This window comes from Mauremys reevesii, linkage group 4 (genome assembly GCF_016161935.1).
Source record: "Mauremys reevesii isolate NIE-2019 linkage group 4, ASM1616193v1, whole genome shotgun sequence".
Classification (NCBI taxonomy): domain Eukaryota; kingdom Metazoa; phylum Chordata; order Testudines; family Geoemydidae; genus Mauremys; species Mauremys reevesii.
Window position 1 is genome coordinate 79,912,912 of NC_052626.1, and position 18,667 is coordinate 79,931,578.

Consider the following 18,667-nt stretch of genomic DNA (forward strand, 5'->3'; position numbering starts at 1 on the left):
TGTATTAATGGGTACATGGATGGGGTGGAATATTCTGAGCAATTGCATTATTATAAAATTGTTGGTTACTCTGGATTCTATAGTTAACTAGTCAAAGAAAAAGAATAACGAGATGCTAGCATTTACCAGCATGTAAGCAAAACCATTTGGTGACCAGAGCCTAGTGTCCTCCAGAACTCTGACTTACTTGCCTTGATTAACTTGTCTTCACTGCAGAGAAGCTCAGAAAACAAGTATTGTCCCAACCAACTCCCAACTTCTCTAGCCCGAGTTAAGCATGATTTAAGCTTGAGCTAGCTGGTCCATCTATTGAATGCTGCTAGTGTTGTTCTCCAGTGTGACCACTCTCCTTCAAGCTACATTAGCTTTAAAAAGGTATTAATTCAAGCCCTGAGAGCACAGGTGCTGGAAGTAGGGGTGCTGAGGGTGCTGCTGCACTCCCTGGCTTGAAGTTGTTTCCATTATATACAGAGTTTACAGTTTGGTTCAATGGCTCTCAGCACCCCTGCCTGACAGCATTTAACTGTTCTTGAACCTCAGCACAAGCAGCTGGGCTCTGCTTCTCCAGCAACAGAGGAGACTGGTAATGGCCCAAAAATATTTTCCTCATATCACATGTATTTTTCTTTGGGAAATGATGCCAAAGTTATCTTGCTGACCCTCTGCCCCAAAATCCTTAAAGTAGATCTGACCACAGCAGAGAGTGATCACAGCAGACTGAGTTACATTTTTATGCCCTTCCCCAACTAAAATAAGAGGATTTTCAGGCCCACCCCACAACGCTGAGGCTGGCTCTTGAGAGGTTTCATCTCTGACCTGACGGTACTGTCACCATCTCTAGAGGCATGAAGATAATTGAGGCTCCCAAGCCCATTCAATTCTAATCCTCTCTGTCAAGAAAAGGGACCAAATCAGTGACAAATATGTTGGTATCCCTGGAAACTGGCCTTTCTTCCAACCTACTGAAATATTTTGAAAATATGGTCACACACAAACACACACACACACACACAAGTTATCCTGTGGAATTTTCTGCCACACATTATCATTAAGGCCAGGAGCTCAAGAAGATCAGAACAGGAATACACGCTTTTTTGGGTAACAAGGACCATCTACAGTTGTATTAAGATAGGATAAAAAAAGGGAAGAAACCCTCATGCTCCAGAGAATAAGCCACTAACTGATAGCGGTTGGGAAGAAACTTCCCCTATGGCCAGTTATTTCGTAATTGTCCTCTCTGGGGTTTCTTGCACCTTTCTTTGAAGCATCTGGTATTGGTCATTGCTGGAGATAGAATAATTTACATGATGGAACTGTTCTGATATGGTCATTTTTATACTTTAGATTCATAATCTTATGAATTCTCACACACTTTTTGACAGGATCATGGAGGGCCCCAAAGAACTCCCATCAGTCTGCCACTGGTCACAGGCTATGCCCACCATCTCCCCACCCTCCTCCTTTCATACAACCCTTTTAGGGTCCCATATCAGTACTGGCTGATAATCATGCACAACCAATCAAAGGCATTTCTTAATCTACTCCAAGCAACACATGATGTACCACCTGCCCTTGGGGGGGGGGGGGCGGGAAGCACTCCCTGTCTTTGTCAAATGTGAAAAGGTGTGATGCCTCTAACCCAAGAGAAGTGATGTCAGATGTCTGCCCTCATTGCCTGGGCTGAGGTAAATGACGTGTCTTGAGAGTAAATGATGGAGTGAGTTCCTCAGCAAAAACAACAAGGTGGCACCTTAAAAACTAACAGATTTATTTGGGCATAAGCTTTCATGGGTAAAAAACCTCACTTCTTCAGATGCACTAACACGGCTACCTCCTGCTACTTGACACTATGTAAGCTCCTTAGCAAGAATCTCTGCAGTCTGCACTGCACTAGGAGCCACCAGACTAAGGACCTGGCTACACTTGCAAGTTAGAGCACATTAAAGCAACCCAGGTGCCCTAACTCCTGAGGTGTCCAAACTAGCAAGGAACGTACAGCGCCAGAACTCTGCAGCTGGAGCGCTCCTGGTAATCTACCTCCATGAGAAGCATAAAGCTTGCTGCGCCCCAGCTGAAATGCCTAGGTGTCAGTGTGGATGAGGTATTGCATTACGGCACTGTGATTGGCCTCCGGAAACATCCCATAATCCCCTGAAGTCAAGTGGCCACTCTTCTCATTGTTTTGAACTTGGCTACAGGCATGCAGATATCCCCTTTCAAAGCTCCATTTCTGACAGCCAGCATGCTTATCTGCTCCAGGACAAAGCAAACCATTAGTGTGGAATGCTGCTGTTGTGAGTGTGAGAGAGAGGTGAGAGGAGAGGGGTCTGCTGCTGTCTGAACTTACAAAACAGCACGCTGACACACTCTCTGCCCCCCAAAACACACAGTCTCTCCCCCCACATACACACAACACACTCCCTGTCACACTCCACTCTCCGCCCCATTTGAAATCATGTTGCAGCCACGTGCACACTGGGATAGCTACCACAATGCACTGCTCTTTGAGGTGTTGCAAGAGCTGCTAATGTGGCCATGCCAGTGTGCTTCCAGCTGTCAGTGTAAACACACAGGAGTGTTTTCCCTGCTGCGGTCTCCAAAGGCTGGTCTAGCTCCCAGCGCTCCACAAGTGCAAGTGTCCCCATGCCCTAGAATAAGGGAAAACCCTGGTCCCTTAAAGCTCTTTGGATATATTACCTGACTGCTTGTGTGAAGATCTATTTATCTGAATACCTAAACCTATGAGTGTCTCCCTTCCCCTTTGGTTTATGTGACCTGTCAACAGCAGGCCAGGGCAGCATATGAATCACTTGCTCTCCCAGTCTCTCTTCTTTATGCTAATTTTACACTTATGCAATAGATCAGGTGGAAGATAAAGGTGTGGAAAGAGGGAAGAATGACCTAATTACCTCTTTGTTTGGGCCGGGTTAAAGGGACACAGCCAAAAATCCTGGCTAATCCTATCAAACTGGATGACCTTATTTAAATGAAAAAAGATCCGAAGGAGAACAATTCTGCCGACATCCAAATGCACAGTGGCAGCATAACTAAGATCAGTGTGTCTCATTCCAATCGGTCTGGAAAAAAATGATTTTATGAACTTTAGTTTTGCAGCTATTTAAATTTTATTGTCTGTTACTGTGTTCATTATCGTCTGCCTCACACTGGATCCAGCCAATTCTTCATAATAAGAAAGCACTTGAATGGAGGTGGGACAAGGCACATTTGGCTATTACCAATTCATGAACAAATGAATGCTAACTCCAGCCTAGCGCTCTTTCATTAGGAGTCTCTATATTTGCATCTGGGGGGAAATGACAGTTTTCAGGCAATAGACTGCAAAACCTCCTAGACCGTGTCCTATAAATACTTAGGTTTTTAAAAATGCCTTCTTTCAACCAGCTTTAAGATATCAATTTTGGTCTGGCTGGGAGTACATTTAGCTCTTGGAAGGTTGGTGTAATAGGGAGTGTCATGTCCCCCCAGTGACAACTCCTGCATTGCTAATTAATGAGCATGCTAAACTCAGAAGGAAATCCAAGCCACTCTGGTCCTACAGTAGAGCCCAGAGGCTCCAGCTGAAATCAGGGCGCCATTGTGGTAGGTGTAGAGTCATGTGGGGTAGGAATCGTCTTACTAAGAGCTTAACACCTAAATCACTAAGAAAAAGTATTTACCCTCATTTTACAGGATGAGAAACTGAGGCCCAGTCCCACACCTGAACCACAAAACGTGCTTAGGCAGACGGATGCTGCAACTCAGGTCTGAGGTTTTAGAATCATAGAATATCAGGGTGGAAGAGACCTCAGGAGGTCATTTAGTCTTACTCGCTGCCCAAAGCAGGACCAATCCCCAACTAAATCATCCCAGCCAGGGCTTTTTCAAGCCTGACCTTAAAAACCTCTAAGGAAGGAGCTTCCACCACCTCCCTAGGTAACCCATTCCAGTGCTTCACCACCTCCTAGTGAAAAAGTTTTTCCTAATATCTAACCTAAAACTCCCCCACTGAAACTTGAGACCATTACTCCTTGTTCTGTCATCTGGTACCACTGCGAACAGTCTGGATCCATCCACTTGGAACCCCCTTTCAGGTAGTTGAAAGCAGCTATCAAATCCTGCCTCGTTCTTCTCTTCTGCAGACTAAACAATCCCAGTTCCCTCAGCTTCTCCTCATAAGTCATGTGCTCCAGTCCCCTAATCATTTTTGTTGCCCTCCGCTGGACTCTCTCCAATTTTTCCACATCCTTCTTGTAGTGTGGGACCCAAAACTGGATGCAGATGAGACCTCACCAATGTTGAATAGAGGGGAATGATCACGTCCCTCAATCTGCTGGCAATGCCCCTACTTATACAGCCAAAAATGCCATTAGCCTTCTTGGCAACAAAGGCACACTGTTGATTCATATACAGCTTCTCATCCACTGTAACCCCTAGGTCCTTCTCTGCAGAACTGCTGCCTAGCCATTTGGTCCCTAGTCTGTAGCAGTGCATGGGATACTCCCATCCTAAGTGCAGGACTCTGCACTTCTCCTTGTTGAACCTCATCAAATGTCTTTTGGCCCAATCCTCTAATTTGTCGAGGTCCCTCTGTATCCTATCCCTACCCTCCAGCATGTCTACCACTCCTCCTAGTTTAGTGTCATCTGCAAACTTGCTGATGGTGCAGTCCACGCCATCCTCTAGATCATTCATGAAGATATTGAACAAAATCGGCCCCAGGACCGAACGTTGGGGCACTCCGCTTGATACCAGCTGCCAACTAGACATGGAGCCACTGATCACTACCCATTGATCCCGACGATCTAGCCAGCTTTCTATCCACCTTATAGTCCATTCATCCAGCCCATACTACTTTAACTTCCCAGCAAGAATACTGTGGGAGACCATATCAAAAGCTTTGCTAAAGTCAAGGAATAACACATCCACTGCTTTCCTCACATCCACAGAGTCAGTTATATCATCATAGAAGGCAATTAGGTTAGTCAGGCATGACTTGTCCTTGGTGAATCCATGCTGACTGTTCCTGATCACTTTCCTCTCCTCTAACTGCTTCAGAATTGATTCCTTGATGACCTGCTCCATGATTTTTCCCTGAGACGGAGGTGAGGCTGACTGGCCTGTAGTTCCTCAGATCCTCCTCCTTTCCTTTTTTAAAGATGGGCACTACATTAGCCTTTTTCCAGTCATCCAGCACCCACCCCCAATCACCATGAGTTTTCAGAGATAATAGCCAATGGCTCTGCAATCACATCCGCCAACTCCTTTAGCACCCTCAGATGCAGCGCATCCGGCCCCATGGATCTGTGCTTGTCCAGCTTTTCTAAATAGTCCTGAACCACTTTTTTTCCCCACAGAGGGCTGGTCACCTCCTCCCCATACTGTGCAGCCCAGTGCAGCAATCTGGGAGCTGACCTTGTTCGTGACGATAGATGCAAAAAAGGCATTGAGTACATTAGCTTTTTCCACATCCTCTGTCACTAGGTTGCCTCCCTCATTCAGCAAGGGGCCCACACTTGACTGTCTTCTTGTTGCTAACATATCTGAAGAAACTCTTCTTGTTACTCTTAACATCTCTTGCTAACTGCAACTCCAAGTGTGATTTGGCCTTCCTGATTTCACTCCTGCATGCCTGAGCAATATTTTTATACTCTTCCCTGGTCATTTGTCCAAACTTCCACTTCTTGTAAGCTTCTTTTTTGTGTTTAAGATCAGCAAGGATTTCACTGTTAAGCCAAACTGGTCACCTGCCATATTTACTATTCTTTCTACACATCGGGATGGTTTTTTCCTGCAACCTCAATAAGGATTCTTTAAAATACTGCCAGCTCTCCTGGACTCCTTTCGTCCTTATGTTATTCTCCCTGGGGATCCTGCCCATCAGTTCCCTGAGGGAGTCAAAATCTACTTTTCTGAAGTCCAGGGTCAGTATTCTGCTGCTCTCCTTTCTTCCTTGTGTCAGGATCCTGAACTCGACCATCTCATGGTCACTGCCTCCCAGGCTCTCATCCACTTTTGCTTCCCCTAGTAATTCTTCCCTGTTTGTGAGCAGCAGGTCAAGAAGAGTTCTGCCCCTAGTTGTTTCCTCCAGCACTTGCACCAGGAAATTGTCCCCTACACTTTCAAAAAACTTCCTGGATTGTCTGGGCACCGCTGTATTGCTCTCCCAGCAGATATCAGGTGACTGAAGTCTCCCATGAGAATCAGGGCCTGTGATCTAGTAACTTCTGTTAGTTGCTGGAAGAAAGCCTTGTCCACCTCATCCTCCTGGTCTGGTGGTCCGTAGCAGACTCCCACCACGACATCACCCTTGTTGTTCATACTTCTAAACTGTAAAGACTGTAAGCCAGCAAGATGATTATGTATCATTTGAAGCTGCTTCAAGAGTTCAGTCTATCAGAGGGAGAAAAAATTAAGAATCACAGATGAGAGATGTGTTCAGCAAATATCTAAAATAAGGTGGGGTGTTGATGAGGTGGTGAGATACAGGAACTATTCCAAATAGCAAGAGATGCAGAGGAGAAGGCTCTGATCAGGCTAGTGGCAGGATGAAAAGGTACTGTAAAGGTACATTATTTGTCACTAACAAAAGGCAAACAACAAGTCAGGCAGATGCTTCATCACTGGAAGAATATAGACCACAATACATGCAAATAATGCTATCTAACTGAGCCTCAAGGTACAAAACAAGTAAGATAATCAGAGGGGTCACTCACGGCATTCCTTCTCGTCACTTTCATCGAAGCAGTCGGGCAGCCCATCACACTGCCAGGCCCCTGGGATACAGCGTCCGTTACTACACATGAAGTTTCCAGGAATGTTGCATTCATTTGTGAAGTTATTCCCAGGCAACAGCTGGCTCTCTGCAACAGAAGGGGGGAGAAAAAACCAAACACCCAATATACAGGACCTGCTTTAACTTCACAAGGCATATCCCTGTGGTAGATAAAGAACACGTGGCGAGCCAATGATAATACTGTCCATCAATGATAGATTAAACAGACAATGAACCGGCTACCCCTTCACAATGCTTCGAAAGGGGTTCACTATATCTCCTCCTTTCCCCTTACTCCCACCCACTAGAGCAGAGTTAGCTTTGATCTCTCTCTTCCTTCCTAATATTTCCAGTCTAACAAGTTCATGAGAGACTACACACTGGACTCCAAATCCCCATACCTTTGTCTGATCAGTACTGCGTCTGCAGAACATATTCCTACCACCTCGAAGCTAGGTGGCATGTTAGTTAATGAATATTAACCTTTCAATTCAGTTTTAAATACAGTGCTGCTAGTCAAAATTAAAAGTGAGCTTTCTAATCTAGTCCCCTGGCATACATCTGTTCACACGCTAGTAAGGCAGTTGGCACATTAAAGCAGTCTGCCAAGGAGAGGGAGTTCAGTACTAGAATGGCAGGAACGCTGCAGATCAGGATAGAAGCATGTTGGAGAAGTTTAGCGCTACATTTAACATGAGGCACTCTAACCAGTAATATCAGTCAAGCTCTTGCATTTTTATGCACTGAAGCTTACAAATGCAAACTCACCGAGAGAGCTAAACTTCAGTGAAGGAAGATGATATGGGGAGTATGCAAATACGTAATTAGGAAAGTGGGTAGTCTGCAGGTCAAAAATGAAGATTCAGGGATAGGGTTCCCCCTCCCACACCCCAGGGGAAAGGCAAGTTCTCCAAAGCTGCATTTCAGGTCTGAAACAGAACAACAAGTGACAGTGCAGGATGGGATATGGAGGATTTCCTTTTCCTCATCCCTGTCTTTCTCCCTACCCTGCCCCTCCTTAAGCTCCTTGCCCAGCCAGGCCCTGACTCTGGATGAGAAGGTGAGATAGGGATGGTGGACAATCAGACTCTTCCCAAAATCCCTCGCATTTTTCCCTAATTTTATTCTTGCAAATGGCTGAGCTGTTTTTGTTGAAACTTCCCCCCCCCCCCCCCATCAAAATTCAGCCTGCAGCAGACACCTGTTCAGCCTGAACCATTAAAGATTGTCAGTTGCTTATAACTTTGACAATCAGGTTTTCTAATTAGGGCCCTACCAAATTCCCAGCCATGAAAAATGTGTCAAGGGCCATGAAATCTGGTCTTTTGCGTGCTTTTACCCTATACCATGCAGATTTCACAGGGGAGACCAGCATTTCTCATTGGCCCTGACCCAACCCAAAAGGGAGTTGCGGGGCTGGGGGTGTTGCAAGATTATTTTAGAGGTGTTGCGGTACTGCCAACCTTACTTCTGTGAGTTTTCAGACCTGGGCAACAGCAGCGCAGAAGTAAGGATGGCAATATCATACCATGCCACCCTTATTTCTGCGCTGCTGCCTTTAGAGCTGGGCAGCTGGAGAGTGGCGGCTGCTGACCAAGGGCCCAGCTCTGAAGGCAGCAGTGCATAAGTAAGGGTGGCAATACCATACCATGCCATCCTTACTTCTGAGCTGCTGTCAGCAGCAGCACTCTGGCCGCCCAGCTCTGAAGGCAGCGCTGCTGTCAGGAGCAATGCAGAAGGGTAGCAGTACCGCACACGCACACACCCCGCTACAATAACCTTGAGACCCCCCTCCCCACAACTCCTTTTTGGGTCAGGATCCCTGCAATTACAGCACCGTGAAATTTCAGATTTAAATACCTGAAATCATGAAATTTATTATTTTTAAAATCCTATGACCGTGAAACTGACCAAAATGGACCATGAATTTTGTACAGCCCTACTTATAATGGGACAAATTGGGCAGCTTTAACTACAGGCTCTGCTATTAACTCTGTCTCCAGTGCTGTGTAAAAAAAGCAGCCACCACTGAGACCAAAACAGACCCAATCAGACCACACAGCTGACAATTCCTTTTCTGTTTTTACCAATTTCATCCAAACCTTCTATTTCACTCCCTACTTCACTGCTTTCCTGTTCAAGTGAAACAGATTTAACTCTCCTCACCTCCCAGTGCAGAAATGCTGCTATTTAGCACATGCTGGAAAGAGTCCCTGAGCTCAGTGCCTGCTCACTCTAGCCTTGCCTTAACCAAGAAAAGCATCCATTGCTGACAGTGGCATTGGACAAGTCAATTCAACTCTGGTTTAAATTGGTTTTAAACAAGAATCATAGAATATCAGGGTTGGAAGGGACCTCAGGAGGTCATCTAGTCCAACCCCCTGCTAACAGCAAGACCAATCCCCAGACACATTTTTGCCCCAGATCCCTAAATGTCCCACTCAAGGATTCAACTCACAACTCTGGCTTTAGCAAGCCAATGCTCAAACCACTGTACTATCCCTCCCCCCTAATTAAAAACGGTTTGTCCTGGGCTATCCTGCAGGGACAGTTGTGTGGACCAGCAGTTCAACTGCAGCCATTGCTGGCAAGTATTGCCAGCAATAAACACATGACTAGGGCAGAGCCTTAGAGCACTGTCATGGGCCTTGTCTACACTGCCACTTACAACGCTGAAACTTTCTTTGCTCAGGGGTGCAAAAAAACACCCCCTTGAGCGATGCATGTTTCAGCGCTGCAGGGTGTCAGTGTAGACAGAGCTACAGTGCTGGATGCTATTCCCCTCCCGGAGGTGGTTTTATTACAGTGCTGAGAGAGCTCTCTCCCAGCACTGGAGCCGCAACTACACAGCCACGTTAAGGCGCTGCCAGGCATACCCATAGACACAACAAGTTTGGCATTCTTATGCTCAACCACCAAGTCAACTTTTATTGTTGCCTTAATCCAGTTCAAGTCATTTCTCTCATCACTGATCTGTGTCTGCTTAGCAATAATGCAGAAGGTGAAAACGATCTGTCAATATTACAGCAACCCTCTATTAACAGCCACCACTGTGCTAATAATATAACACATATGCCTGCAGCCGAAGAGAACCTATAACTATCATACCAGCTAAGGTTTTCTTTAGCTAGGTAAAGAAATATGAAACAAGATAGCTGGAACTATTTTTCCCCTTGTGAAGGTACAGTTGATCTGTGTTCACCTTAGATTTATTATACAGCATCCAGCAGTTTAAGATTCAGCAGGATTTTTAAAATATACATTTTATAGAGAGGTCAGCATCGCAACAACGGAACACTTTTTTGGTAGCCAGTTGCTATTTAATTATAACAATGACAGGTATTTCTAGAGAGATCCTGGGATGGAAAGAGCAAAATGTTTTATAGCTGTTAATCACTGTGAGAGGGTGTTATCCTCATTTCATAGAAAAGGAAATTAAGGCACAGAAACCTACTAGGCATTAGGATTTTCTGATCTGCCATTCCCAAAAGGTGCAGATCCATGGATGACCGCATCGGAGGAAGCTATAGAAAAGTTTAATCTGTTTTTTGCAACCATGTCATCTAACAGTTCTCAAATCACACATGGAGCTGCACCCATTTGAAATTAAAATCCTGGTGTAGACACAATCAGAGCAAATGACTTGTCACAGGAAGACTGAGGAAGAGCTAGGAACAGAACCAAGGTCTCCCAACTCCCAGACTTTTGTCTTAACCACAGACCCATCTTTCCTCTCAAAAGATCACAGAATTTCAGAGGAAGAAAGGTTGTCAGATGCATTTCCAACATACATGATACAAAGACAGTGGTCTTACAGACTCCGGAGCCCCTTGAGGGGAGAGCAGATCGAAAGCCCAACATCTGCTTCTAGTTTTTTATATTTTTCCTGAAAATAAACTGGCCATGTCCTCAGACTCATTTCAAAGCTACCACGTAACTAAAGGAAATCTCATTGAGAGAGAAACCTTTGAACATTCTTACAATCCCACTTTAATGAATCGACTATAATTGTCCTTTCCCGAATAGACTAGGACATTCTGAGAACAGTCATCAAATCCCATCCATTGCCCAGTGAAATATTTATAGACTGTTCTATGGCACCCACTGAACTTATCCTCACAACCACCCTTTCAGGCAGGGATGTATTACCAAAGGGGAAACGGAGATAGCGAGGGATTGTTATTTGCCTGAAGTCACACAAGCAGTTTGTTGCAGGGGTAGGATTAGAACAGAGATCTCCTTAATTCCAGTCCAGTATCTAGACCACCAACCAATTGCTTTCTAAGATGGCCCTTAACCTCTGACTTTTCTAGCAGTTATGAGCTGAAGCATTTAAATCATATATTAAATGTATCTAGATATTCATTACTCAGATTACTCCACCTCTAAAGAATCCAATTGTGGACACAGAGCTGTCAAAACAATTCCACATGTGGAATAGTTTAAGTTACATTTCTCTTTTTGCTCACTGGCTTTAAAAATCCCCTTCACTCTCCTCTACTGAATCAACTTCAAAAAAACCCAAAGCCCATAAGGAGAGCCTCAATCCAGTTGTTAGTTCTGAACCCCTGGGAACGTGATGCTCTTGCCTATTGCCTTCCATCTCACCCAAGGCATGGCCTGCTGGATAATTCAGAGCGGGGTGCCACAGAAAGGACCAAAATAGATCACCCAGTTTAATTCCCTGTAGGGATGAACCAGGGTTTAAAATACAGTCCATACAGATGTCAGCTTTTGTGCAGCCTATTGGCAATGGTAGAAATTCCTTCAGTCTGGCAGAGTAAGCTTTCCAATAGCTGACATACTTACCCTGCAGCCTCTCTTGTTCTGAATCCAAACTAAACACTAGATGCATGGATATGTTCAGTTAAAAAAAAAAAGAAGAAGAAAAGCAAAAGTGGCTCATTTTCACTGCAACAGATTGCTCACTATAAAAAAAGCACACCATCTTTGCTGAATAAAAAGGGCCTCATGTTTCATTTGAAAAGGGGATTGGACGAGGGAAACCAGTCTGGTTTAAACAGCTACTTCAAAAAATGCTGGCATCTAAATACTGAATACTTGCTAAAAAAGCTTGAAGAATACAGCAGCAATTCCGACTCCCCCCAAAAATAAGCCACCTCTGAGCACTCCACTTTCTATCATCACAGCCAGAAACGGGTATTTATGACAGGGTACCTTTACCCCATTAAAAACTACAGAACATATAGCACCACTGAAATGCAGCCACCTCTGGAGTGAAAGATACAGTGCAATAACTAGAGTTAGTGACATTTTGGGCCAAGGATATCAGGACAAACTGCTGCAAGAAGTTCAATAAGATCTTTAAACATCTACCTAGAGTAGGTCAGAGTTTCTAAGATCTTTTCCAAAATATCTACACACGGTAAATGTGATGAAACTCATGGTATGTCTACATTGTACACCTGGGGAATTTTGCACCACCGCACACGCACAGAATTCATGTCCCCTGCAGATTTTTTGGCTTCCCCGCAGAAAAATGACTGACAGGGAAGCAAAGAGAAGCTGCAAGAGCAGTCATGCCCCACTCCCTAGTAGTGCGGGTACATCATCTCAGGCACCCAGAGCAGCCAGTGGAGAGATAAATAACCACAAGGCTGGGGACACCCCAGACAGTGGCTCCTGCCTTAAGCCAGGATCAGCTGCTAGTCCCAGCTGGGCTGGAAGCAGGAGAAGACAGGACTTCCTCTTTCCCTGCAAGGAGTGGCTGGGGCTATGTCAGACCCACCCCCAGAAACCTCCCCCAGCTGCAGGAAGCTCAGCATCCTCCCCTGCTTCCTGCTCCCATCACTCCTCAGCTGCAGGGAAGGGGTCATTGTACAGGAAGCTGATCCCCCATCTTCCCAACCCCCATGCAACTGGACCTTCCCTACTCAGACACCCCTGCCAAGCTTCATTCCATACTCCCAGAACGCCCTCTAGCACTCCATACCCGAACCTCACCCCACTGAACCTCAACCCCTGAATCTGAAGCCCCTGCCTCCAGACCCTCACCTCTGCACCCCAGACCACCACCCCACTCAGCTCCCTGCTCTCAAATCCCCATCCTGACAAGCCCCACCCCTCGCACCACCTTGAGGCCCCACATCCAGACATCCACATCACTGATCCCCAACTGCACCTAGACCCCCACACACACCAAGCCCCATTCCCCCAGCACACAGACTCCTACGCTGAGCTCCAATCACCTTCAACTGGAAGCCCCAGCAGAGTCCCATTGCCCCATACCTGGAACCCCCACAACGAGTCTCTGTACATCCAGATCTCCCCACAATCCGCCTGCACCCAGATTGTCCCACACAGAATCCTCTCACCCCAAATCTGGATCCCCCACACACTGAGCCTCTTCACACTTGAATCTGCCTGGTTAAGTCTGCCTACCCCATACCTGGTGCAGAGAGACAGGGCCCCACGATGTTTCTGGGGCAGGCTCAGGCCTTGTGTGTATCAGGGTCAGGTGCAACCTCACCACTGAGTCCGTGTCCCAGGGATGGGGGTAGGGAGGCTGCAGGGTGATCTCCCACCTTCGTGCAGCCAGTGGCCTGTGCTCCCCACTGCCATGCTTGAGCCTCTGCATTTATTTACTGACAAATAAAACTTGCAGAATTTTAAAATATTGTGCACAGAATTCTTAATTTTTTGGCGCAGAATGCCCTCATGAGTAACACTGCAAGAAAAGATCCACGGCAGCAAGTCTCAACGCCCATGTCAACTGACTCCAGCTCACAGGGCTCACGCTATGGGGCTAAAAACAGAAGCTGTTCAGGTTCAGGCTCTAAAAATCACTGAGTTTCAGAGCCTGGGCCCAGCCCAAGCCCAAATGTCTACACTTCTGTTTTTAGCCCTGTAGCGGGAGCCTAAGTCAGTTTAACCAGGATCTGAAACTCATCATGGTGGGTTCTCTCTCCCCTCCCCCCAGTATAGACAAAAACACTCAGACTTCCACTATGGATGAAGGGCTGAGTTAACACTGATGTTAACCTCCTGTTTCAGGAGTCTATATATTCCAAACCCAATGCTTCAACCTCTAATCTATCTCCTAGAGCTATGTCAATTGGGTCAACATCTTTGACTCATAAAATCATAGAAGATTAGGGTTGGAGGAGACCTCAGGAGGTCATCCAGTCTAACCCCCTGCTCAAAGCAGGACCAACCTCAACTAAATCATCCCAGCCAGGGCTTTATCAAGCCAGGCCTTAAAAACCTCTGAGGATGGAGATTCCACCACCTCCCTAGGTAACCCATTCCAGTGCTTCTCCACCCTCCTCGTGAAATAGTGTTTCCTGATATCCAACCTAGACCTCCCCCACTGCAACTTGAGACCATTACTCCTTCTGTTCTGTCATCACTGAGAACAGCCTAGCTCAAAGCTGGGCAAGCTACAGCCAGTGGGACTGTCCTGTCCGGCCCTTGAGCTCCCGGCCGGGGAGGCTAGCCCCCGGCCCCTCCCCGCTGTCCCCTCTCCCCCGCAGCCTCAGCTCGCTGTGCTGCCAGTGTTCTGGGTGTCGGGGCTGCGAGCTCCTGCCTGGCAGCACGGTGGGATCCAGGCAGCACAGCTGTCAGACATGCTGCTCTGAGCAGCATGGTAAGGGGGTGAAGAATGGGGGGTTGGACAAGGAGTCCCGGGGGGGGCAGTCTGGGGACAGGGAACGGGGTAGGATAGGCATGGGAGTCGGGGGCTATCAGAGTGTGGGGATGTGGATGGGGTAGTCGGAGGACAGGGAGCAGAAGGGGTCGGATAGGGGGTGGGGTCCCGGGGGGGGCAGTTAGGGGCAGGGGGTCCCAGGAGGGAGCTGTCAGGGGACAAGAAGCAGGGAGTGGGGGGTTGGATGGGTATGGGGTTGTGACTTTCTGACAGGGAAGCAAACGGAAGCTATGGGGGCGGGGCCAGGCTGTTTGGGGAGGCACAGACTTCCCTACCTGGCCCTCCATACAGTTATGGCACCCACCCCTGGCCTAGCTGCATCCTCTTTGGAACCCCCCTTTAGGTAGTTGAAGGCTGCTATCAAATCCCCCCCTCACTTTTCTCTTCTGCAGACTAAATAAGCCCAGTTTCCTCAGCCTCTCCTTATAAGTCATGTGCTCCAGTTCCCTAATCATTTTTGTTGCCCTCCGCTGGACCCTCACCAATTTATGAACATCCTTTCTGTAGTGTGGGGCCCAAATCTAGATGCAGTACTCCAGATGTGGCCTCACCAGTGCCAAATAGAGGGGATAAACACTTCCCTCTAGGCAATGCTCCTACTAATGCAGCCCAATACACCATTAGCCTTCTTGGCAACAAGGCCACACTGCTGACTCATATCCAGCTTCTCATCCACTGTAATCCCCAGGTCCTTTTCTGCAGAACTGCTGCTTAGCCAGTCAGTCCCCAGCCTGTAGCAGTGCATGGGATTCTTCCATCCTAAGTGCAGGACTCTGCACTTGTCCTTGTTGAACCTCATCAGATGTCTTTTGGGCCAATCCTCCAATTTGTTTAGGTCACTCTGGACCCTATCCCTACCCTCCAGCATAGCTACCTCTCCCTCCCAGCTTAGTGTCATCTGCAAAGTTGCTGAGAGTGCAATCCATCCCATCATCCAGATCATTAATGAAGATGTTGAACAAAACCAGCCACAGGACAGACCCCTGGGGTACTCCGCTTGATACCGGCTGCCAACTAGGCATCGATCCATTGATCACTACCTGTTGAGCCCAACGATCTAGCCAACTTTCTATCCACCTTATAGTCCATTCATCCAATCCATACTTTTTTAACTTGCAGGAAAGAATACTGTGGGAGACCATATCAAAAGCTTTGCTAAAGTCAAGATATATCACACATCCACTGCTTTCCCCATATCCACAGAGCCAGTTATCTCCATAGAAGGCAATCTGGTTGGTCAGGCATGACTTGCCCTTGGTGAATCCAGGTTGACTGTTCCTGATCATCTTCCTCTCCTTCCATCTTCCTCTCCTCCTCCTTCAAAATGGATTCGCTAAGGACCTGCTCCATGATTTTTCTGGGGACTGAGATGAGGCTGACTGGTCTGTAGTTCCCCGGATTCTCCTTCTCCCCTTTTTTAAAGATGGGCACTATGTTTGTCTTTCTCCAATCATCCGGGACCTCCCCCAATCACCAGAAGTTTTCAATGATAATGGCCAAAGGCTCTGCAATCACATCAGGCAACTCCCTCAGCACCCTCACATGCATTAGATCTAGCCCCATGGGCTTGTGCATGTCCAGCTTTTCTAACCTTAACCTGTTCTTTCACCACTGAGGGCTGCTCACCTCCTCCCTATACTGCGCTGTCCAGTGCAGCAGTCTGGGAGCTGACCTTGTCCGTGAAGACCAAGGCAAAAAAAGCATTCAGCTTTTTCCGCATCATCTATCACTAGGTTGCCTCCCCCATTCAGTAAGGGTCTCATACTTTCCCTAATCACCTTCTTGGTGCTAAAATACAACTGTCACTTTAATCATAGCGAATCAGATCTCTTCCTTCATGGAGGACTGCATTAGATTCCTATAGCACCATCGGATACAATGCATTAAAGTGACAGGGGAAAAAACAGGAGGTGAAAACAGGCCCCGCCATGGCCAGCTCTGAGCAGACACTCAGCAGCTGCTACCTCCCCACCCAGCCAAGTCTGCATGGTAGGTAATGGGCTGGGGATGTACTAAGCTGAAGGAAGTGCCGGGATGGGCCCTCAGTGCCAGGACAATGCACAGCCTAGAGAGCACAAGGGAAGCAAGGATACTGTACAGCACCGAGGGACCCCAGCTGCCTGTGGAAAACGCCTGCATCCATGTTGCAGCCTCCTTCCCCACTGCTGCCCTGTCTGGGCCAGGGGGCTCGAGGAATGCTGGGGTCTCCCCTCCCAGCTCACAGCACTGGAATGCCAGCAGGGCTCCCCCATTGGGTGGGATGCAGGTGCCCCCGCCCGTTACCTCAAGTGCTGGCAGCCCTGCACTGATGTCTCAAATATGATTGGAGGGGAGGAAGTGGAGGCAGCCGGGTCTGTGCTCACAGCTGGCCTAAGGGGAGGGTTCTGGGCCTTCTGTGCCCACACTCCGTTTCATTGCTCACACCCCCATCAGAGGTATTGAAAACTATTCTGGTTCTCAATGGTGTGTTCTGGTTCCATTCAAGTGGTGATATAAATGCATTGTAACTCATCAGACTTGACTCAGTACAACATCATGCAGGCACCTAACAGTCAATGGCCTCTACACCAGTGGTTCTCAGACTATTTACTGTTGTGGGCTGCGTATGCAGCTCTCCATGTGTTACGTGGGCCGCATCCACACAACATATACACTACCTGTATGGCCCTGAGGATGTCACATGGGCCGCAGCTGTGTGCTGACTCGGCCGCAAGCAGCCCGCAGATTGAGAACCACTGCTCTACGCTGTCCACATGAGAGCAAGAGAACTAACCAATTAGGTCCTGTTACCTCTCTTGCTTTCCTTCTCTCAACACAAACATCTGACTTACTAACACTCAGTACACCGAAATGGGGAGGCAGTGCTCACCTGAGCTCATAGCAGAATACTGAACGTAAGGACTGGGAGTTCTGCTCCTGGCTCTACCACTGATTCTCTGTGTACAAGTCACTTAACATCTCTGCATCAGTTTACCCACCTGTAAAATGGAGATAGTACACCTATTGCTCAGGGTCCTGAATTACTCTAAATTTGTAAAGCACACTGAAATCCCTTGTTAATAGAAGTAATAATACAAACACACACTCATTTTCCTTTCCATTTCTTCTTAAATAATTACATTTGATGCCACCCAATGAGTTTGTCTACAGCTGTTTGTTTGTCAACCTGTTTCATAAATCCCTGTAGAGCCCAGACTCCAGCTGGATTTGCTTTTGTCTGCATTGCCACCAAAGAGGCATTGGCAGAACAAAAGACAAGCATCCCAATGTACTTCCAAACAGGCTCCAATGACGGATGAGACAAGCTAGCTCTCTCTGGATCCATCAACAGCACATAAACCATCTGTCACAAGCAAAGAAAAGGACACTCACTAGTGATTATCTGAAGACTCCTAATCTCTCAGCAATTTTAATCCCTCTCTCCCACCCACCACCATTTAAATTGCCTGATGATTACATTTCTGATGCATCCAACATTAGAAGTTGTGGGGGCTACTCATGAAGACAGATGGACAGGTATAATATAATGTCTACTCATAAAAATAATTCTGGCTCTCTCTCAGGCTCAGGTTGGCCACCCCTGCACTAAGCCATCACCCTTGACACTATTTAAATCTATTTTAAAGACTTCTCTCTGCTGGGTTGCCTGAATTTTACTGACTTTTTTTTAAAATCTGTTTGTTTTTCCCTGTGTGTTGTTGCCTTTCCCCTATCTTCCACCTACTTGGATGTCTGTCCTGGGAGTTCCTCAGTGCAGGGGGCTGTTCCTTCTTGCATGTCTGGAAAGCACTCACCATGTCATCAGCACTACCATAAACAAATAATAAGGTGTGGACTCTATATTCTTTACTTTCTATTCATATAGCATTGCTATGTTAAACAGCTGACATGCTCCACCCCAGAGATGGCTGCATTTCAAAGCTGGGTACAAAGATGTGTGTGTACACTGTATACATCACTTGAGGGTCTAAAATAAACATGCTACTAACATGTTAGTTAATGAATAGATTTGCTTCTCCTTTCTGAGGAGTGACTAGGACAGGGAATTTTTTTTGTACAAGGATGGAACGGAGGACTACTGGGCCTATTTTAAATCCCACAATACTGCATGGCTGGGCTTCACAGCTGGGGATTTCTGCTGAAATCCCCAGGCTTGAGTTTAGCTGTCTCCACTACAGCTGTTACTTCTGCTTGGATACAGACAAAAACACACATGGCCAAAGCTCATG

At 46.9% G+C, this 18,667-nt stretch overlaps 1 protein-coding gene across 17 annotated transcripts in view; it reads right to left on the reverse strand.

Annotated features, from left to right (window-relative positions):
• LDLRAD3 (low density lipoprotein receptor class A domain containing 3) overlaps positions 1–18,667 on the reverse strand; it is a 209,960-nt gene that overhangs the window by 109,024 nt on the left and 82,269 nt on the right. For 15 of the 17 annotated variants that reach the window (XM_039537426.1, XM_039537430.1, XM_039537432.1 and 12 more), the window contains one exon: positions 6,714–6,860. In XM_039537426.1, the coding sequence (XP_039393360.1) occupies positions 6,714–6,801 (88 nt within the window). In that variant the 5' untranslated portion in view covers positions 6,802–6,860. Of the gene's footprint in view, positions 1–6,713; positions 6,861–17,307; positions 17,417–18,162; positions 18,236–18,667 lie in introns of those variants that run through there. The other 2 variants (XM_039537418.1, XM_039537420.1) reach the window with 2 other exon arrangements.